General features: G+C 42.3%; 2 protein-coding genes across 3 annotated transcripts in view; one reads left to right on the top strand and one right to left on the bottom strand.

The window, feature by feature from the left end:
• Positions 1-15017, top strand: part of LRRTM1 (leucine rich repeat transmembrane neuronal 1) — an 18190-nt gene extending 3173 nt beyond the window's left edge. The window contains exons 3-4 of the mRNA XM_006169193.2: positions 1-693; positions 14591-15017. The exon at positions 1-693 is cut by the window's left edge and continues 5 nt beyond it. Of these exons, the coding sequence (XP_006169255.1) occupies positions 1-386 (386 nt within the window). The 3' untranslated portion in view covers positions 387-693; positions 14591-15017. The remainder of the gene's footprint in view (positions 694-14590) is intronic.
• Positions 1-22495, bottom strand: part of CTNNA2 (catenin alpha 2) — a 917008-nt gene that overhangs the window by 459737 nt on the left and 434776 nt on the right. The gene's annotated exons all lie outside the window — the stretch shown is intronic.

Below are 22495 nucleotides of genomic sequence, written 5' to 3'. Positions count from 1 at the left end.
GGGACGACGGGGAGGGGCAGCGCGACGGCACGCTGGAGCCTGCCACCGTGGCTCTCCCCGGCGGCGAGCACGCCGAGAACGCCGTGCAGATCCACAAAGTGGTCACCGGCACCATGGCCCTCATCTTCTCCTTTCTCATTGTGGTCCTGGTGCTCTACGTGTCCTGGAAGTGTTTCCCAGCCAGCCTCAGGCAGCTCAGACAGTGCTTTGTCACGCAGCGCAGGAAGCAAAAGCAGAAACAGACCATGCATCAGATGGCTGCCATGTCTGCCCAGGAATACTACGTTGATTACAAACCGAACCACATCGAAGGAGCCCTGGTGATTATCAACGAGTATGGCTCGTGCACCTGCCACCAGCAGCCCGCGAGGGAATGCGAGGTGTGATTGTCCCAGTGGCTCTGAATCCGTGCGCTACCAAATACGCCTGGGCAGCCGGGGCGGGCCGGCAGGCACCAGGCTGGGGTCTTCTGTCTGTGCTCTCACATATGCTCCTTGACTGAAACTGTAAGGGGATCTCTCCCAGAGACTTGACATTTTAGCTTTATTGTGTCTTAAAAACAAAACCGAAATAAAACACAACAAAAAAATCCCATCCCACAACCTTCAGGACAGTCTATCTTAAATTTCATATGAGAACTCCTTCCTCCCTTTGAAGATCTGTCCATATTCAGGAATCTGAGAGTGTAAAAAGGTACCAATCATTGATTTTTTTTTTTTGTAAACTAAAATGTTTAAAATAAAATAGCATTTACAGTTTTTACAGACTGGTGTAACCTAAATGAATTGTTACCTGGCAAGAGAAACAGCAGTTAAAATTTATTTTGGGGGTGGGGGTGGGCTTTTCCAGTGGCCAAAGGGAGAATCCAGAGCAAAGTAGTCAGATTCTATTTGAAATTTCAAGAGCAAAGCTTATCAATGTAATGATTCAGGTTAATTTACCCTGAGGGTTGAAAAAAACTCAGCAAAACTCTATAACTGGAGTGGGGAGCAAATAATCTAGCCACTTTAAAGCAAGTGACGGGGGGACTGAGGACTGGGCATCACTGGGTAGCCTTTAAGGCAGAAATCATTGCAAATGGCTTTTACCAGGCAGTGACAGTTGGTCCTAGGAACAAGAAACATTCTGGCACTTAATGTAACCATTCTTTTAAGTCAACTTAAAATTTTCACCCCCAAATGCCACTTGTTCATAATTCTCCTCTGCCTTTGATTCACCAGGCTGAGTAGCATGTGTGCCCCTTTTCAGCCCTCCCTGCTCTGGACAGCCTGGCTGAGGGGAAGAAGGTGGGATCCCAATGCTCAGTGCTGAAAACTGCTTCTGAAGCTCACGGCTAAGACTGCAGTGAGCTAGTCCCTGGGCGGCGACAGCACACTCCTAGCTACTCTGGGGAGGAGGACCAAATCTTCCCTCACGGTGGATGCCTATGGAGTCATCATGACTTGTAGCAAGAGACTTTAGGGCACAGGCGTGACAAAGCAGCGATGGGGGAGGAGTGAAGTGGGGATGATTATTCGCTCCTGTGTTTGCATATTATGGAGATGGGAATATGTTAACCCAGGATAGAAGAGCTGCCTCTTCTCACATTGCCCTTGTGTACATTGCTCGCTTTTCCTGTGGCTTTTTTTTTTTTTTTTTTTGCTTGTTTGCTGCTGCTGCTGTTGCTGTTTTCTTCTTTTAACTTTTTCTTGGTTGGGATGAATGATGGCCCCCTTATATCCCCTCATAGGTTTGCAGGTGTATCACTGAGATTTCAGTTTTTTAATGAAGTAAATGAAAGAGTGAGGAGGAGGTGGTAGTAGCGGTTGGTGGGTGCAGGGAAAGGAGAGGAGGGAGTGCATTGGACGAAAGGATCTTTCATCACAAACAATTTAGGCAAATATAAGAAATAAACTGTCATGGATGACAGACGGTGAAAACTGAACCACTACTGTCCTTGTCCAGAAGACTTTCACTCCTTTCACATCCTACAGACGAAAAATCTTTCATTCTTGCTTTCTTCCTTTTATAAAAAGAAAAATCCCAATAGCAGGATAGAGATGGGGAAATCACACACATACCACCATTCCCCCCCAATGCAAATGATTCCAGCCACCCCCCTAAAGAGCAAAATCAGCTTTTCAAATGCAGAATGGCACCACTAGAAGGTTTACTTAAGCTGAAGATGGGTGGTAGGTTTCTCTTGTATCTATGAAGAAACCACTATGCCTAAAACAGTGCTTCTAAGAGGCCCTCTTAAGGGAACTATTTTGCAAATGTCTTTAAGATGTTAAGCCTTTAGAGACAGCTTCTTTTATACACACACACACACACACACACACACACACACACACACACAGCCCAGGAAAGTTCCTGACCAGGAAACTTCGTCTAGCTTTGTTTTATAATTAAAACAGGACATTATGACACACACCATGCATGTAACACCCATTCAGACTGTTAATGTTCTAGAAAAAAGGTGCTTTGTTTGATAACTTGGAGAGGGTGGTTTGGATTTAGTCTAAGCATGATCAGTTCGGGTTGCCTCTCTCAAGAGCACACCACTCAGAGGGCAGGGATGGCAGCAAGGTTCTCTCAGAGATGAGCCACACATCTATAATTATATCCCACTTTAGAGTCCCCTCTGGAAGACAGCAACACTTTTTTTTTTTATTTTTTAAATTCCAAACTGTGGCAATTGAAGGAGGGCTCTTTGGATTCAGTTGCTTTAACAGCCTCCTAGGAAAGCTCCAGGAATCCAATGCCAAAGCAGCTCTGGCTTGGTGCATAGAAGGGCGATGCTGGTGTGCTTATAGGGAAAGCTTCTAGAAGCTTTCTGGCAAATATCAGACCCACAGTTCCCCTCTACCACCAAGAAAGATGGAAACAAACTTTAGTTTGTTTCTAATTCCCAAGATTGTTTTCTTCCATTCTTCTTTTTTCAATGTGACCAAGAGGGGGAAAAAAAGAGAGTAATTGTGTTTTGTTATTTTTATCTTTCCACTCGCTCCCTCTATGACTAAACATCACATATGTAGAAGATCTTCAATCCATGTCCTGTCGAATGACAGATCATTGGTAAGAAGAATCTGTGATTTGAGAGCTTCTGAGCAAATGATGACCACAGGAAAAAGCTGTGTTTTTACTTTGTGTGTGTATGTGTGTATGTCTGTCGGGATGTATGCACGGTGTATCTTCAGGCCAGGCAAATAGGTTTTCTACACAAACAGGAATTTAGCTCACATCATCTTATGCTCAGATGCCTCTTGCTTTGGAGAATGGCAGAGGGAGGGAGAAGGCAAACATGAGAGAAAATGGTAGTTTTAACTAAGGTTTTGTGACACTTAAACATCTTTTCTTTCTCAAATTAATTAATCTTTGAGCTTCAAGAAACTTGCCCTGACCTCTCTGAGCAAACTAAGGAGCTAATAAAGGGAATCTAATTTTTAAAGGTGTAGCACCTTTTTTGTTGTTGTTGTTCTTCCCACAGAGGGTGCTAATCTCATTATCCTGTGCTATCTGGAAAGAATTTAAGGCCACAATTCACGTCTCATCTTGGGCATTGTGATGGATTAACCCTCTATTTGCAATACTTTCCCAGCTGATTAAAGTTCAGGAATGGTATTGAGGTTTTTTGAATACTTACATAGAAAAAAAAGGCTTTTCAGATGATAAATGACACTCACACCAATTTTAGCCCTGTAGTTTTTTATGTTGTGCTCAGACCAAGCTTGTTAAATGACACCCAACCTTTGGCTGCTCTCAGAGAAAAGGCAGCTCCTGAACTGAGACTTCAGCTGTGATAATCCAGACCACCTGCCCAGTTCTCCCCTAGCCCCCACCACTGCACCCCAGGTTCCCAAGCTGAAAAGTTATCACAAATAAAAGGTTATTTCCAATAAAATAAAATGTTTTAAACCATTCTGCATATTCGCCCAAGCTCCTCAAAGCATGAGTGTCTCACCTATCCTCCCTGCCTGCAGGAAGGCAGACATTTGGTATGCTTTCACATCAACAACACATTTATGAGTATGTGTAAGTAATGGGAGAGGGGAGACAAATGCCACTGTTAATCCTCCCAAGTTTCCTAAGCAATCACATACAGACCACGAAGGGGATGAGGGGCCGCCTGTGTTTCTGGCTTCCATTAATCCACTTGTCAGCAAGTCCAATGCCTAGTCTATCTGGTGTGACCAAGTAGAAGGGGGCGCTGGTGAGTCAATATACTCGTAACAGGAGAGCCATCAGATACCCTCTCACAGAGAAAATGATTGAAGAACTAGAATTCATCGTCTGTTTTGGAGAAAAGGTATATTGTTTCAGTGTAGTCAAAGTAAGCATCGATAATCTCCTTCGGATGGGTAGTTATGTTCCTTGATTTTGGCTTTGTCATTAACAGAATGTCAAATAACAAGGAGTTCACTGGAATACGAGACTAGTAAATGAACTTCTGATATATTGTGAGAGAGATGTAGGGATACTCACACTCACATATACCTGCGTATGTATCTGTAATCTTAATTCTATCTTCACATGTATAAGTACACATGCACATATATGTATATATCCGTATACATAACCATACATACACACACACACACACACACACACAATTATGCGGCAGCACTGATTACCCTCCTACTTCTATGATCACACTATTACTAGGAAAAGGATCTGATCAAATCAGTCACAATTAAGGTGTAAAGGACTGATATGGATACTGGTGTTCTGAATTAGTCTGAGTTATGAAACCTCACAGGCTGGGGATCTTTTGGACTTCTCATGTCATGAGAGTGTATAACTGCTGTCTGGAGGTGAGAGCCAGCAAATGGCAATGCATTTTTTTTTTTTTTTTTTTTTTTAGTTTTTTTTCCATAGGGTGCATGTGTTTGCTGGAGAAAGGAAAAAGAAGACTCACCCCCTAGGACTGATGGCTATGCTGCAATCCCTTCTCCTCCACTTTCCTATTGTGCTTTTGGGCTCACATGCATACACACCCGGCATGATTTTTTCAAGCTGCCAGGTCCAGGACTCAAAGTGTGGTCAGCCATGTTGGAATCCACTGCCTTACCCACTATTCTACCTGCCGCCAAATTCGAATGTTTTTTTTTTTTTTTTTTTTTTTTTAGTATTTTTACCTCGGAGATAAGATGCCCATTTCTTCTTAAAAACTGCTCTACTCTGATTTTTCCCTTCCCCTTCTTTCCCCACCCCCCCTGGGATTCAAAAGACAAAATTCTTACTTCTGCTTGGGTACCATCTCCTGGTCTCCCTCAATTTGACATAATTACTAAAGGACTTTTTGGTTTGTTTGTTTTGTTCAAAGTAAAGGGCCTGGCTATTGCAGTCTTACAGTTTAGACAGATATAAATGAGATAGAGAAATAAAATTTACTGGGCAGTTACTTTGTATAGGTGCCTTTCTCTATATTTCAATAGGTGAGGGGAAAACTAGGCAACCTTTTCTTGACAAAAGGAGACTGAGGCTTACAAAGGTTAAGTACTCCCTTGGGAGCACTGTTACTCAGTTGGGTGACCTTCTCACTGTACTGTTTCTTTTTTCTTTAAGTGGTTGCTCCTTTATTCCAACACCTAGTACAGAGCCTAGGACTAGACTGGGCAGAGGGTACAGCCTTGCCCATTCTGGTTGAATGCCAAGGCTGCAGGAATTTGGATCATGATTTGACCATGGCTGCTGGTAACTGGATAGTGCAGTCTCTGCCAACAGAGGAGACCTTGCGCAGGCCTCCAGGAGAAGAAATGGCCAGTAATCATCCAGTCTAATTCCCTACTTGAAAATTTTGGACTCAAGGAGAAGACGATGTGGGCATCCATACATTACTGTCAAGAATTTATCCACAATTCTTTCGTGGTGATTAGATGGGTAGTGGTTCTCAACCAGGGGCCAATTTGCCTTCCTGTGGACATACACTTGTAATATCTAGAAACATTTTTTTTTAATTTTCATGCATAGGTATGTATGTGTATGTGGGGCGGTGCTACTGGTATTCAGTAAGCAGAGGTCATGGACGTTGATAAACATGCTACAAAGTACAGGACTGTCTTGAATCAGAGAACTGCTCGACCTAAAATATGAAGAGTGCCAAGGTCCAGAAACACGGCCCCATGGTGGAAAGTAACGACTCCATGCAAGTCAGCCTGCTGTGCGCGCTCCAAGGTTGCATGGAGTCATCTTTCTGAGTTAACTTTTGGTTCACCTAGATCTATTCTCTTTTAATCTTCCTCTCTCTTGCCAGGGAACCGGAAGTCTAAATTAAAAACTCCCAGGTTGGTTGCTAATCGGCAAAAGGACCTGTAGTTATCACACGCTTCTCAGAGAACATATGGCAAAACTTAAATTAACTAGGACAAAACTAGTCAGAACCCTCAATTGACCCACTTTTTTCTTTAGAAATACTTCATTTAGAAAACAAGGGGGAAAAATCAAGTTAACAGTGAAGATTTAATTAACAAGAAGGAAACCGAGAAGCTTGATATTCCTTCCAGGAGGTGTTCTATACTCTGAACGATTCCAGCCCACCAGCCTGTGCTTTCTCCTTCCCCCAACAGGAATGTCTCTGAGGTGGAAATCAGCCTTCATTTAAAAAATCTTTGTGCTGCTGAGTCTAGTGAATTGGGTGGACATCCTATTCAGGGAAATGATCTCATACTGTAGAGACAGGGTGCTCTAGAGATGCAAGCATCGCAACCTGAAATCCATTTGGGGCCAGGCAAGCAACCCAGAGGAGTGAAGTTCATGGGCAGATGACATTGTGAGGGAATGAGAATTCACTTAAAAAAATACAGTCTACATTTGACTGGTCATAGTTCCTCAGAACACTTCTGCAGGACAGGTCCCTTGAGCACTCTGCAAGAAACGGGGTCTAAAATTCAGAGGTCTTGATCTTCAGCTTAGCGTTGTTCAACAGGCCTGGGATTTGCTAATCATCTTAACCACAATTGGTCTTTGCTTTTAGAGGATTCATGCAGGTGTGCCTTAAGAACACTTCAGTTCTGGGCTTCCATTTTACCATTTCTACCAACAATGAAATGTGAAACAAAAGTGGCTTTCAAGCTAGTGTCACTTAACCAGAAAATTAAAATTCCCCTGAATTCCCATTCCCCAGACATTATGATTCATCAGGCTTGCCTGCATATGAATGAGCCAAGGTAGATTTTTAAAAAATGAAATGGAGAGACAGGGGCTTCAGAAAGGGAGGTGGAGATGCTGGGAAACAGACAAGAATGCTCAGCATATGGGGGTGAGAAAATAGAGTTTTTCGAATGTGCAGAAAAAGATAAAAGGAATCCTAAAGAGAACACACTCACACTCACCCACACGTGAGACTGGGATGCAGGGATGTGCTGTGAAGTCGGCCCAATAAAGAAAACCTGCGGAATGCTGGGGGTGTGGGGAGGAGGCATGGGAAAATATTTGTATAGAACTCCTAAAATGACTTACTACATCATTGTAGGTGGCCACAATTGATACTTGGAGTTGATAGTCCTTTAGTAAAATAAGAGAAAGTTAAATAAGGGGGAGAGAGAAAAGGAGAGAGAGAGGAAATGAAATGACAAGGTGAAGGAGAAAGGTGAGAGGGAAACAGACAGCGATAGGACAGAGAATTTCAAGATTTGTGCTTCTGTTGCTCCAGTAATCACAAGTAGCTGTGAGATGCACTGATTCCTCAGTCCTTTCCAGCCACTTCTTTTCTTATCCTGATTTACCAGGTTGGCTATTTGTTTCTCTTCAATGTCATATTGGAAAGCCATTTCCCCCTGCCTTATGAGAAAAATAACTCCTTCTCGAGCTGCATCCTTTTTCATTCTCTTGCTCAGCTAGAAGAGTGCCTCTCAATCCTAGCTGTCCATTAAACTACCTGGGAGCTTTAATAAATACTGATGCCTAGGTGCAAGCCCCAAAGATTTGGATTTAGTTGGTCTGGGGCATGCATGGCCTGGTTGAGGAGCATTCTTTACAGGGATGGTTCCAAAGTTCAGCCAAGGTTAAGAAGTCCTGAGCTAGTGGGTCACAAAAGTCACAGCACATGCAGCTTAGCAGTCTACAAGCTCTAAGAGAGTCTGAATGCAGCTCTTTACAAATCCAGGCTGGGCTGGTGGCCGGGGGGGGGGAGGGGGGTGGGTGGCCGGGGGGGGGACAGAAACCCCCCTGCCACTACCATGGACTCCCCTTGTCGCACTGATAGGAAAATATGTAAGCATGGGCATATTTATAATTTGTTTCTGAGCAGTGTGTAGTTTATGAAGTTCTATTTACAATTATTATTTTTTTAACTTGTTACAGTGTATGTGTGCTCACCAGAGAGAGAGAGAGAGTCAGAAAGGAGCTGCAGTGAGAAAGCACCACTCAGAGAGGATGGTCATGCCACAATTCCTTCTCCTCCATTCTCCTCTAGGGATTTGGGACATGCATGCACACACACCTGGCAAGATTTTCAAGCCTCCAGGTCTGGGATTCAGACTGTGCAGTTGGATGCAGCCACCTTAACCAGCATGCCACCTGGCTGGCCCACGACTATTATTCTATTTGTTTTAATTCTCCCCACAATCTCACAAGGCAGAGATATACTTGTCCCATGTTTAAGACAGGAAAACTCAGATTCTAAAGAGGTGAAGTAGCATATCTAAGGTCATCAGTGATGTCAGGCCTGGCACTTCCAACTACATCTTCTATATCCATGTAGGACCTCCCCTTTCTTCTCTGATTGGTTGTGTCATTACAAGGCAGGGGTGGCTCTGCCCCAAACACAGAAATCAGTTACTCTTGCAGGAGGGGTCAGAAAACACACTGCACACACATTCTTCCACCTTCTCCTCCACCAGTAGTCTTCCATTTACAAAGTCTGGCATCATAGTCTCACCACAGCCCCTTCTGTGTTCCCCACAGTTCTCCACGCCTGACACTTTCTTTGTCACGGGAACCTCACTAATGCCCAGATGTCCAGATAGAGGTCAATTCTTTCCAAATACCCCAGTATCAAAATGTTCCCTTGGTACTCAGCCCACTGCCATCAATGGCTTTGCTGCCAGTTCTTTCTTCCAAGATCATGAAAACTAAATCCTGGTAGAACAGTGATTGATGGGTGGTGATAGCCCTCCCCTCAGATTTTTCTGCAGCTTCAACAAGGATGTTTGGGGGAAATAACCTAAAGTAACTGCTCTAATGCTAGAGTTTCAGGCATTGAACAACGAGGTGACATGGATTTGGATAGGAGATCCTGCCTTGTTTCCCATAAGTAAAATGACACTGGCAAATGCTCCCTTTCCAGAGCAGATCCACCAACAGTTTATGGGGCTTAACATAAAGCCAGAATAGACTGGATCTTCTAGTGTATTTTGTCTCCTTAAACCAATGTCCTTTTTCAAAATCGTGTATTTTTAGATGTTCACCATCACTGTGTTTATCTCCAATTATGAATTCTCAATATTGCAAACTATGCTTGGCAGGGACTTCTATCTCAGAAATAATGTAGGCAGCCTTGAACAAAAGTGAGGAGGCTTAGTACACGCAAGAGCTGGATTAGTCTGCCACAGAAAAGTCTGGAAAAGCCAAGTTACACATAATTAATGGAACAATGCAACAATCTGTCTTCCGCTGGCCAAGGCAATCCTGTCATTTGTCCCTCAGCTGCAGAACAACCACGCACTCTGTGATTCTGTCTCACTCTCTCTGCTCCATAGTGATTGCATTTGCAGTGAAATCTATATTTCCCTGCAACTGAGTCTCGGATTTTTTTTTTTTATTATTAGTTTTTATTTTATTCTAAAAATACTGGTCCTTCTTGGAATTCAGCCTCACTCCTTTACTTGCTGTCCAGGCCATTTTTTTATCTGAGTCACTCATGTCGATTCTTTCTTGCACATTATTTCAAAAATCATAAAGGTACAAAAAGAATAGAACAAAAATACAATAGGGAAGAAGCAGAGAAACTGCTTTGGAACTGGGATGCCACTAAAGACAACATGCCACTCAGATTTCTTACTTCTAATGTTGCTCAATGCGTTCAATCACAGTAGCACAACATTTCTTGTCCAGGGATGAAGTGGACATTGGTTGAATGAACCATAGAATCATTTTACTTATAAATGACTGCACCTGGGAAGGTGAGGCCTTAGCAAAAAGACTGTGTTGGCATAGGTCGGCCAGACTCACCATGGCACTATGCTGGAGAGATCTCTACTTTGTCTTGGTCTATTTGTGACAGGTAATTTCCTCTTGTGGGAGTCTTTATGATATATTTTACTAACGAGGTGTTTGGAAACTTGCTAATTCTTTAACATTTTCTCCTTTAAACCCTACAACAAATCTTAATCCCTTCTTGTCCAGAATAGTATTAGCAGCCTCATCTTACAAATAAGCAAGTTGAGGTTTAGGGAGGTTCAAAGACTTGCCCAAGACTCCTTATCATAGCCCAATGTGTCCAGGGAGACATGGTGTTTGGATTCAAATGCTGGCTGAGAAACACTGGCAAAATAATGAATATTTCTGATCCCAGTCCCTTCATCTATAAAACGGAGATAAGGTTGTTATGAGAATTAAATTCATTGTTATTGAGGATTAAATGAGTTATTCTGTTTTTAAAAATTTGCAGAACCTGTATACTCATTAGAGAGAGAGAGAAAGACAAATAAAAAGTGAGAAAGCACCCGCTAGAGGGGATGGCCGCAGCGTAATCCCTTCACCATTTTTCTCTGGAGATTTGGGCACACACACACACACACACACACATGGCCAGTGTGTTTTTCAAACCTCTTGATCTGGGACGCAAACCGAGCAACTGGCCATGTGGGATCCAGCTGTCTTAATCACCATGCCGCCAGCTGGCCCTAGTTATTCTGTATAAAGCACTAAGACAAGAACCTGGCATGTGGCAGGTACTAGGTAAGTGTTTTGGAACTTAAAGATAAACAAAACATGGTGAGACAGCAAGGGAGGGGCTGAGCCAGGAGGTAGCCAGGGCCGCTAGACTTTAAAGCAGCTCTATCCCCATTTTCTTCCATAATAGAATATTCAACTTGAGTTTTTGAAAGCATTGGACGTGAATGAGAGTGGAGTCTGGAGGTACCCAAGGCACATGTAGCTTCGATCACAGCTTTCCAACTAGCCCAGGCTTCAGCCCATGCACAGCTCACTGACTTTGTTCTGGTTCTTAATTGTCTTGATTTGACACCTGTGGTTAGGCAGCCCTCTGCCACTGGAATTGCATGTGCATGTGCACACACATCCAGGTGCAAGTGCGGGCTTTACACCACCTTCCAGTCTTCACAGGAACACAAGGCTAGTGATCAGCTCAAGCCAACACTGTGCATGTGAGTCTTTGGTGATGCTGCAAAACTCATTTCCACATCTGAGCTTTTTGCTGTCTGTAGTCAATTCCTGGAGGTGGAAAGTGACTACACAGCTTGCAATTGTTATCCAGCTCCCAAACTCTTATTTAATATCAGCAATATTAAATCATACTCACCCCCGGGACACAAAGCATACATCTTCAGCTGTAACAGATTTGCTGGTGTTTATTTGAAGAAGTTTTTTTCTTGTACACTAACAGCCACCGTTTGATGCTGCTCAAGCAGCTGTAGCAGAGGAAGAAGTACCTATCTGAGGTTGACTTCTCTTCTGAGAGAAAAGGTCTTGTATCAAGAGGCAGAATTAGGCCAACCAGTGGTGTGGTGATTAAGATGGCTGGTTCCCATGTGGCTGACTGCGTGGTTCAAGTCCTAGACCCAGAAGTGTGAAACATATACTGAATGCATGCTAGTGCATGGGCAAAATCTAGAAAAGACGGAAAGATACAGGAGAAGGGATAGTGGTGTGGTCATTCCCATGTTGGGCGGGGGTGGGTGTGCTCTCTTATTCACACCAATTCCCCATCTCTGGAAAGTGTATACACTCTCTGGTAAATAAAAAGAAAGAAAAAAGAAAGGGAAGAAAGAAAGAAAAAAAGAGATAGAAAGACTCTATATTCCAGTTTCAGTACTAATTTGTTTGTGGCTCTTAGGTGAGTCAATTCCACTGTTTAGATCTTTCTTTCTTACCTCTATAGTGGTGAATTCTGGTGCTTTGTCTTGGCAGGTAGGGTATAGAGTTAAGAAGCAAAAGGAAAGAGTAATTTCCAGCACATTCTCTTTTGCTGTCACTTATCAACAGGCAAAGTGGTGAATTCATCAAACTTCCTCTGAGGGAAAGCTCCAGTGTCCTTAGAGATGTACCTAGCCCCACAAATAGAAATGTGTGGTTGCAGTGAACATTCTATTTTGCACCTAGGGAGTTAGATTCTGAAAACTGAATCTGTTCCAAACTCCACTCTGTTCTCTGGTTCACTTACAGAATGATTGATACATGCTCTGTCCCATCATTGGATAGAAATATTGGGAATACCTTGGTCAAACAAAAACCTCAACGTATGAATCATATGACCATGGAAATTGAGGATCCCCCAGTGTACATTTTGTGTCTTTATTAGCTTGTTTTGTTGATTATTTTCTTATCCCTCCACCACCACTTCCTTCCCTCCATACATCCTTTCATCTCTCCCTCTCCCTCCCTCCCTCTTTCTCTCTCTCTCTCTCTCTCTGAGATCTTTTTATATTGGGCAGCATATCTCTCACTGGAAAGCCTGAAGAAAAAAACCAGAAAGTGAGAAATCACTCCCCAGGCAGGATGGCCTTGCTGAAATCTCTTCTCCTCCATTCTCCTCTTGGGATTTTGGGCACACATGTACACTTGCCTGACATGAATTTCAAATCATCAGATCCGGGACTCTAACTGTGGTTGACCACATGGGAATCCAGTGCCTTAACAGCTATGCCACTTGCTTGCTGCCCTTCCCCTCTCTTTAAAATTTATTCATAGTTGTGAGCTGAGCTACATTATGGATTCTCAATGAGGGCAAATTGCAGCATAGGGGCAAAAATTGTTTTTTTATGAGGGTGAAAAAAAATCCTACTCTTTTTATGTATATATAAAGCACAGACACACATACAGTACATAAACAGACATATGCTGTATCTGCAATATTAATATTTCAGGGTAAAGTGATTCAAATGTTTAAATACAGAGGCAATGAATTAAGTGCAGGAAGCACTGAGCTAGACAATGATGCACATGGGGAAGAAACAATAGCAAAAGTAAAAGCATCATAGTAGGTCAACCATTAAGGCTTTGAGAAGGTGGAAGAAAGTCAATACTGAAAACTAGAATTCAGAGACTATTTAGACAACCAGTTTAATTTGGGGGGACATGGATTTATCAGCCCTTCCCGTACTCCCAGAGTACTTTTTATTTGGAAGCTTCATGATATATTAAGAAACTATTGTGTGTGGAATTAATAGACAGAGCCCTGGTCCTGTCTCTCCTGTTTATTGGTTTAGATAAATCTCTAGTTTTCTAAACATTAATTCCCTTGTCTATAAAATTCCAAAATAATTCCTGCTCAGCCTGTTTCACAAGGATTTGGTAAGAATCAAAAGAGCTAATGTGAGTGGCAGAACTTCAAAAGCTGTAAGGTTCCATGCAAGTTTAAGGCAGAGGAAGGAGGAGGCTGGTAGAGACATGAACTGATAGTTGACCACCCACACAGGTGACTTCTGAGGACCATGTGCTTCAAACAGAAGCTCCACAGAGACATATCTTGGTCCCCCCTCTGAAACAAGTCCATCATAACTCCTTCATTGAGCAAGGATGTAGCAGATAGGCAACTAAACCATTTGCTCCTTGAAAGGAAGACCTTCCTTTCACTTGATATTTTTTCTCTACCCCATAATAAAGCAGAGTCTGACCCAACTTGGCCAAATGGTCTCAGGTAGGTCATTATTTCAGCTCTATAAATCTCAGTGTCCACATCTCTAGAATGGATACACCATTGGCTGCCTGACAGGTTTTTAGGAAGGTTGTCAGAGATCTCATTATGCCTTAAGCCTGCCAAAATGCTGGCTAATAGTAAATTCTTTTTTTTTTTTTAAAGAATAATTTTTATTTAACTTTATTTATTTTTATTTCAATTTGACCAGAGAGGGACAGAGTGAGAGAGAGAGATAAAGTGAGAAAGCAAGCCACCAGATCCGGGATTTGAACCACGGGCAGCCATGTGGGAATCCAGTGCCTTTAACCACCACGACACCTGCTGGCCCCCATTAAATTCTCTATCAAAATTAGTCCTGCCTCCATGTGAGCAGCAACATGGAGTCTCAGGCTATATTCATAAAAATAGACTCAAGGTGGAGGGAGTGAATGATGCTAGGAGCAACTGCTTTCTAAAACAAGAAAAACTAAAAACATTAAGAGGTTAATTGAAAGAGAATATTAAATCTGTAATATAAAATGATCTCTACAGAGAGGACAGCTGGGTGCTACAGAGAGGAAAGTTGGGTACAGATTAGTAGAGTAAGTCATAGTGTAAAATAGTTAGCAGAATAAATGGAATGAAGGAGAGACAGTGCCCCCTCTGTTAATGGAAGTCAGCTGGAATGAGTGGAAAATTTAAGAAAGAAGTTGAAAGGATTCCTTTACACCGTACCTGCCCTAAAAGATGCTCTGAGATTTGTCTCAGCTAACAGACTTTTTTTTTTTTTAATATAATGGTTTTTTCTAGTTCTGTCAACAGATTCAAATCCCAGTCTTCTTTCTCTGAGCACACCTCTCCCCATCAGCATCTACCTGCTTGATCTTCTGAGAGGCTAAACAGAGACTTCTAGAAAGAAGATGGAGAAGGTCACCTCGTTCGATCATTGCATCCTATCACTGCCATCCGAAGTGCACACATTGCTTTTCTGAGCCCTCATGCCCAGGCTGTCCTGTGGTCCCTTCTCTGTTGTTCTGTGATGTACAACATTCTTGAACCCCTCAGCCAAGCAGCACTGAAACTGCAGCAAAATCCAGCAACACAATCAACAGCGAGCAGCCTGCTGAGTTCCACAGGTTTATCCAGGGCTACCGACCCAAAAGAACTGGGATGAAAGCAGATGTGAGAGAAAGAAAGGATCTGGTTTTGTTTTTATTTTCTCCCAGGCCCGGCTCTTTGGGAAAAAAAAAAAAAAAAAGAAAAGAAGAATCGAGCTCCAAGCTGGTGCCCTGCCAAGCTTCTCCCCTCCCTTCCTAGTCCAAGCACTCCACCGTCTGTGCAGACTGCATAACAGCAATTTCTGGAAACAGGCTGAAGAATCTGGGCCAGTCCAGCAGTAGTGGATTCCTGCTATCTGTGTGGTAGGGTTTTAGGGATTTTGATTTTTCACCTTAATTCTTTTAACAACTGCCAGCTCTTTGAAGCACATCTGTTATCAACAGCTTCTGTTTGTAAAATGAGATTGAAGGTATCCTCTCCTGAGAAATTCTGGAATCTTCTCTGTAGTTCAGTGCTTTTGCTGACAGTCTGGCTCACAAAGTACGACTGTGGTAAATATTAAAGAATGTTAATAAAAATGAGATAAAACACCTAGGGATCTTCCCCCCCCCAAAAAAAAAAAAATTCTGCTTTGCTCACTACTAAAGTTTATCTTGACAGAAAATTTACTTCTCTGATCCACATCATTTCCCAAAGCAATTTTCCAATGGCAAACATAAATTTGTGGTGATTGCTAAGAGGTTTTCAGTCCCTGTGCTAAGGAGGCCATGGGGTTTCAACTGTTTTTCTCACCTTCAGGTAAACATCCCTCACTCAAGACACTGTCACAGGGCAACCCTGGGCAGGGACTAACTAACGGTGAAGGTCTGGAAATGAGTGTTTGGGTTCCCAGCATAAACAGGAGTGGCAGAAGGAGGTGGTTTGAATACCAATAGTAAATCTTGAGGCCATAATTAAGACTTTAACTAAGAAAAGAATTGCCTAAATCCACATAGCTGTGCTCTCAAATGGGATGAAGCAGTAAGTAAACACAACGCCTTTACATTTCACTGAACTTCTAGCCAGTTAGCACAGATTACATTGCTACCCTGTCAGAGGTGCAAGTTAAGCACATGACATAAGATAACATTTGTGCTCTTCTCTGCTGTGTTTACTTTTTCTTCAGCCTTTAGGAATCTACAGAGTTACTTAGTTTTTTTTTTTTTTATGGAATTTGGAATAAAACAGACCTAGATATAAGTCTGAGTTCCCCCATACGTTAGCTGTGTAACGTGAAGCAAGTAGCTCACTCTCTATTGGTTAAGAGATAGTTTAAATTTCTATCATCAAGGTGCTGGGAAAATTAATATGAATGTATGTACAATTTGCATATGTGGAGCACACAGTGACCATTCAATAAGTGTTATTACTGTCATCATCATATTTGTTACCAATTAAGTTGTTTTAAACTCTTAGATATAGGGCATGTGCACTTGCCAGAGAGGGACAGACACTGAAAAAAAGAGAGAGGGAAAGTGATAAATCACTCCTCAGGGGGGATGACCAGGCTACAGTCCCTTCTCCTCTCAGAATTTTGGGCATGCACACACATACACCTGTCATGTTTTTCAAGCCACCTGGTTTGGGACTCGAACTGTTCAGTTACCAGCTGGCCCATCAGTGAAGTATGTTTTGACTGTACACAGTGAGTCTTCTTTACAATGCTATTTGCAAGACAGTAGAATTCAGTCTACGGACCTCACTAAATAGAATCACGTAAAATAACATTTATGACAGTATTAGTTGTAAAGCTTGGTGAAAACAAAGGCATTGTAGGAGAGTCTTTCTAGCATATCCAAAACCACCCGAAGATGCTAAAGTCATTTCTATTACACTCCCTATGTTATACCTTCCCTGTCTTTTTCTTTTCTACTCATTCAGATTGTCAGGATGACACAATATTGAGCTCCAATTCTAAAGACATCTATGAAGTCTTTCCTGCTCCCTTCAGCTTACTGTTGTCCTCCTCCTTAACACCAGAGTTATTGCCAGTTTGGACTTTCCCAGGACATTTTTCTTCATTGTTCATATTATTTTCATTTGTTTGCATAAACTAGAGGGTATATGTGCTCACCAGAGAGAGAGAGAGACATAGAGTGAGGGAAGGACAGAGAGAGAGAGAACAAGAAAGAGAGAGAAAAGATTCCCTAATAGGGCATGGCCATGCCATGATCCCTTCCCCATTTCTCCCTCTCGTCAGGATTTGGGGTATGCACACACATGTCTACTGTTTTTTAAGCTCCCAGGGCCAGGATTTGAACCTTGCAGTTGGCCATGTGGGATCTGGCTCTCTTAACCAGTAGGCTACAAAGAACCTTCCCACATTGTTTATAATATTAACTGAATCATGTACCATACATATACATTTTATGTCCCATTATACATTATTCATAATCAGGGGACAGCTCATTTGTATCAACTCAATTTGCATCATAGGTGCAACAGAGAGAATGAGACATGGTGCTGTTCTCAAAGGTTTTGTAGACCGACAGATGGGTACACTGTCCACACATGACAACCAAACTCAGAATAGGCTCCAAACTGTAACACAGGTATAGCGAAATTCTCTGAGAACACAGCAAAAGAAGAGGGCTTTCTCAATTCAGGGAATAGTTGGAAGGTGGAAATGGGCTGGGAAAAGAAAATAAACTACTTGGTCTAGGTCCATATGGGTAAGATTTGACAGGCAGAATGGGAAAATGGTCTCCCAAGAGAACAATCTGGAGTGAGTAACAGTGTGGAAGCAGACGAGAGAAAGGAAGCATCGGTGAAGTGCACGGTGAGGTGTTCAACAGCATGCAATGATTTGATTTTGTATAAGTAGATACTTAATCAGCAGGACAACCTAGAATCTAATTTTGTTCCATTGCAATAAGGAATATATCCTATCTATTGGGTCGCTGGGAAAATCTTGACGTATTTTTCTATGTTTTTCTATGCAAAAATGCATCATGACTTTCCCAACAGCCCAATATAACAAGATGAGTTAGTGAGAAAACAGTTAACCATTCTTATATCCTTCTCCTACACTCATAATTTCAAGGAAAACAGAGTCCTGAGTAGTGTTTATTTAGGTCCTGAGAGGGGAGAATAATCCCCCAGAGGAAGTAGTAAAAGGAAGTACTTGAGGCGGGTTGCTGACACATCTTGAGGAAAAAATAGGTTTAGAGAACATCTTCTGAGATTGGAAAGGTAATGTGGTTGCAATCAGCAGGGATCTAGGAACGTGACAAGATTCCAGGAGAATGATTATGAAGGGATCCTATGGAGGCTGGGTCATGGGCACCCATGGGTCCATTCTCAAAAAGACTCCAGTACCCAACTATGGCATGAAGCAGCAGAGCTCGCTGCCTTTGAGGAACCATGCGGACATAGCAGGTAAGTGGATGCCTGGTGATCCAAAGATCAGAGCACCATTTCTGAGAGTTTGGGACCAATATTGGGCCTCTAGGACCACTGCACAATACAGAGGGATTGACATGGGGACAAACTGGTGGAATAGCAGTAAAACTCTGCTCTGTCGTGCTGGACCCATCAGGGCTTTTGCATCCTAGGCCTCCCTGTACATGCCAGGCATGCATGAGCCTGTGATTCAGGCTGGCAGAGGCTGGGAGTATACTGGGGCATGAAGATCCTATTGGGTTTGCTGCTCTCTTGCCTCCCTTTCCTCTTTCTCATTTCTCTCTCATGGATCAAATACATAAATAAATTATAATGGAATCAACCTAAGTGTTCATTAATGGAAGAATGAATAAAGAAAATGTTGATGAATGAAAGTAAAATTACAGACAGATAAGGGAAAACATGTCTCATGTTATAAACCACAGTGGAGTGAATACAGTTAACAACTTAACATATATCTTGGAGTACTTAAAATGGGATTCTGAATGTTCCCCTCCCTGAAATGAATGACAAATGGTTGAGATGATAGGTATACTAATTACCTTGGTTTGATCATTACACATTGTGTTCATGTACTGAAAAATCACCTTGTACCCTTCCTTATGTGGTATTATGATTATTTTTAAATTTGTTAGAGAGCATATGCACTTGCCAGGAAAGCCATATGGAAAGAGGGAGAGAGGAATAGAAAGAGAAAGAGAGAGATAAATCCACCCCCACAGGGCATGGCCATTCTGCAATACCTTCTCTCCTCTCTCTATTATTGGGATTTGGGATACACATGCAAATGTGCCTGGCATGTCTTTTTTTTTTTTTTTTTCCTCCAAGCCGGTGTGTCCAGGACTTCAATCACCTGGTTGACTATGTAGGATTCAATCGTCTTTACCACCAGGCCACACACTGGCCTCCCCAAAATGTTTTAAAATAAATTAACGAAAAATATAGGGGTTGGCATGGTAAGAGAATCTAGTGATTACCAGTCAAATTTAAAGGTGAAAGAGAGAGAGAGTGAGCTTTAAGTGGATTCAATTCAAATTTCAAGGGAAAATAAAAGGACAGTGAACTGTTTTTACCCATACTATGAAGTAAATTGTATACCTATTATATTGACTATCACACAAACCAAGCAAACAGTGGTAGCAAAAATGTTACTGGTGTGTATGTGTGTGTATTTTAATTTTTTAAGATTATCTGTTTATTAAACTTAAAAAATTCATACGTCTTCCTCTGTTGTGCAGGCTGGCTTGTAGTTCACAATATTTCTGCATCAGCCTCCTAAGTAGGTGGGATTGCAGGTACATGCCACCATGCCTGACTTTTATGGGTATTCTTTACAAATCTATGTCTGAAGACTCATCAATCAGGAGGCCATTTAATTCCACATCAAATGTTGAGTGCCTAATGAACCTCCTTGAAGGGACCCTAATTTGTAATCCCACTGGGAGTCTTGGCTCTTCTGAGTTTTATCTGTTTGCATGAGTAATCAGTGGGCCCACTGAGACAAAAAGGGACTTATTGGGACTGATGACTGGGTCTCCAGACTATGGCTCTGGTTCAAAGAGCAAAACGTGCTCCATGAATGCCCTGGATAAAAAGTTGCTCTCAGGTAAGAATGTCAAGACCCTTAGGCTTAATCTTGAGGTGTTGGTTGACTATCATCAGGGGTGAATTTGAGTATGATACTGAATTTCATTCTAGTGTCCATAAACTCAGGAAGAGTGGAAATTATAGTAAGAAAAATACCAGTGTGGTGGATACTGTCGCCCGTCTACTCAGTAGCCATTTCCCATCTTCTTCGCCCATGATGTCAGGGCTGCTCCCCACTATGAAAGCTAAAAGTGTCATAGAATCATTTTTCCAACTTCCTTGAAAGCAGGTCATGAATGACCATAGAGAGAGATATCTTATGGGAAACACCTCAGTGATTTTTTTTGTTTTGTTTGTTTGTTTGTTTTTAAACTCTTTTTGGAAGAGAGTTTTTTGCTATAGGGCACGTGCACATGCCAGACAGAGACTGACAGAGAGGTAGAAAGTGAGAAGTCACCCCTTGGGGGGAATGGCCATGCTGCAATTCCTTTTTCTTCATTCTCCTCTCAGTTTTTTGGACACACATACACATGCTCCCAGCATGAGTTTTAGCTGCCGGGTCCAGAGCTCAAACTGTGGTTGACAATGTGGGAATCCAGTGACGTAACCCTTATGCCATCTGCTGGTCCCACCTCAATAATATTTCATTCACAGAAAAAGAAAGTGGCATGTAGAAAAAAAATGCCCGTTCCTTTTGGTCCATGGGCAACTACCCTGAGTCCTGCAATAAACAAGGACTAAATTAGAAGACACAGGGCATGTGTGCTCACCAGAGAAAGAGAGAGAAAGTGAGAGAAGAAGTGAGAAATCACTCCCAGAGGGATGGCTACACTGCAATCCCTTCTCCATTCTCCTCTTGGGATTTTGAGCATGTATGCACACATGCCTGAAGTAATTTTCAAGTTGCCAGGTCCAGGACTTGAACTGAGGTTGGTCGTGTGGAAGTCCAGTGCCTTAATCACCACACTACCTGCTGCTGACTCTCCTGTGCCCCAGAGTCTAGCCTGAGGCCTCCTTCTCTAGACTTACTGTTATGTGAAATAATAAACAGCTATTATTTAAAACATTGGAAAGTAAGTTATCCTATTATTTCCAACCCCAACCACCTTGATGATGATAAAAAAATTCTAGATGAAGTAGTGTAGAGAGAGGGCAATTTAGAAAGCTAAAAGCATTAGGCCAATATCTTAAGGAGCCTGGAAAAATAATATTTCTCAGGGAACAGTGTTGAATCCTGCCCTGTCTCTGTGAGAAATCTGAGGGATCCTCAGAGATGATGAAAATATGATGATGGTGATATGTCAGAGATGGGCAGGAGGGATGGTGTTGATGGTTTCACAACAGAGGAAAGACCAAGCAATGATGACAAAATTGCACTGAAAAGCAATGGAGGCCCAGCCACAGTAGCACACACTGGTTGATGCTGCTACTTAGCTCCCTGAATGCACGTGGGCAGCCCCAATTTTATTCTCAGCTCATCCTATGAAAGTCAAGCTCTAGGAATGGATGGCAAGGTGGTTAAGACACTGAATTCCACATGGCCAACTGCACAGTCTGAGTCCTGGACCCAGGGGCTTGAAAGACATGATGAATGCTTGCCCAAAATCCCAAAAGGAAAATGGAGAAGAAGGGATTGCAGCATGGCCATCCCCATGGGTGGATGATTTCTCACTTTCTCTCTGTCTCTCTGGTAAGCACATATGCCCTACAGCAAACAAACAAAAAAATAAAAATAAAACCAGAAAAAGCCTAGCTCAGTGATGTGGGCCTGGAGTCTTAGCTTCTAGGGAGGCCAAAGTAGGAAGATTGTACCCTCATGAGACCCTATCTAAAACAAGCAAACATGCAAAAGGGAAGGCAATGCTAGTGAAGGCTACGGCAGATGGAGAGGAGAATGGCCACTGCTCTGTTTTGTTCAGGTCCAGTCATACAAAAGTGGGGATTGGAGGGACTACTCTGGATAGGACTCAGATCTGAAAAACACAGCCAACTCCTTTGTAAAATTGCTAACCTTTTTTCTTGACTGTCCACTTGAGCACTGGGTATCCTGGAGAAATTTGGGCTACTTTTGCCTTTGGAGTGGAGTGAAATCTGGTAGTATTGTATGATCCTGAATTAGGGCTCCTTAACTCTCCATAAGTTAGCTTGTATTTCCACTCCATTGCTAATTCACCATTCTCATCTTCTAAAAAATAAAACCTGTTAAGATAGTAAAATACTCGAATAAGAACTAGAACACTTCCACTGACTTCATAATGCCTCTTGCTACAAGGGCTGCTGAAGCAAGAAGGCAAGATCCCTTCCACTTCTGTTGCCATGAATGGGAATGTTCCATCCACATTAATTGTGCCATGGTCAGGAAAACTGAGATAATCCACGCCAAATACCTGGTATAACGCCTAGAATTAACCATTCAATAATTCTCAGTGGTCATGCTCTTTTTCTTTCTCTCCCCCTTTCCTTCTCTTTTCTTCTTTTTTCTTTCTTATCTGTTTATCTTAACATCTTTTCCTTTCTGCTTTTCTATCCTTCTATACCACTGTGTGTTCAGCATTTGCATTGTGGTGAACTACCCTTCTCTCCATATAGTTAGTTGTCCCTACAGCTCTAGCAAAACAGAAAGACACT

The sequence above is a fragment of the Tupaia chinensis genome, unplaced genomic scaffold, assembly GCF_000334495.1.
Source record: "Tupaia chinensis unplaced genomic scaffold, TupChi_1.0 Scaffold146837_1, whole genome shotgun sequence".
Classification (NCBI taxonomy): Eukaryota; Metazoa; Chordata; class Mammalia; order Scandentia; family Tupaiidae; genus Tupaia; species Tupaia belangeri.
Note: the sequence above shows the minus strand (reverse complement) of the source record. Positions and strands in the feature narration are given on the sequence as shown.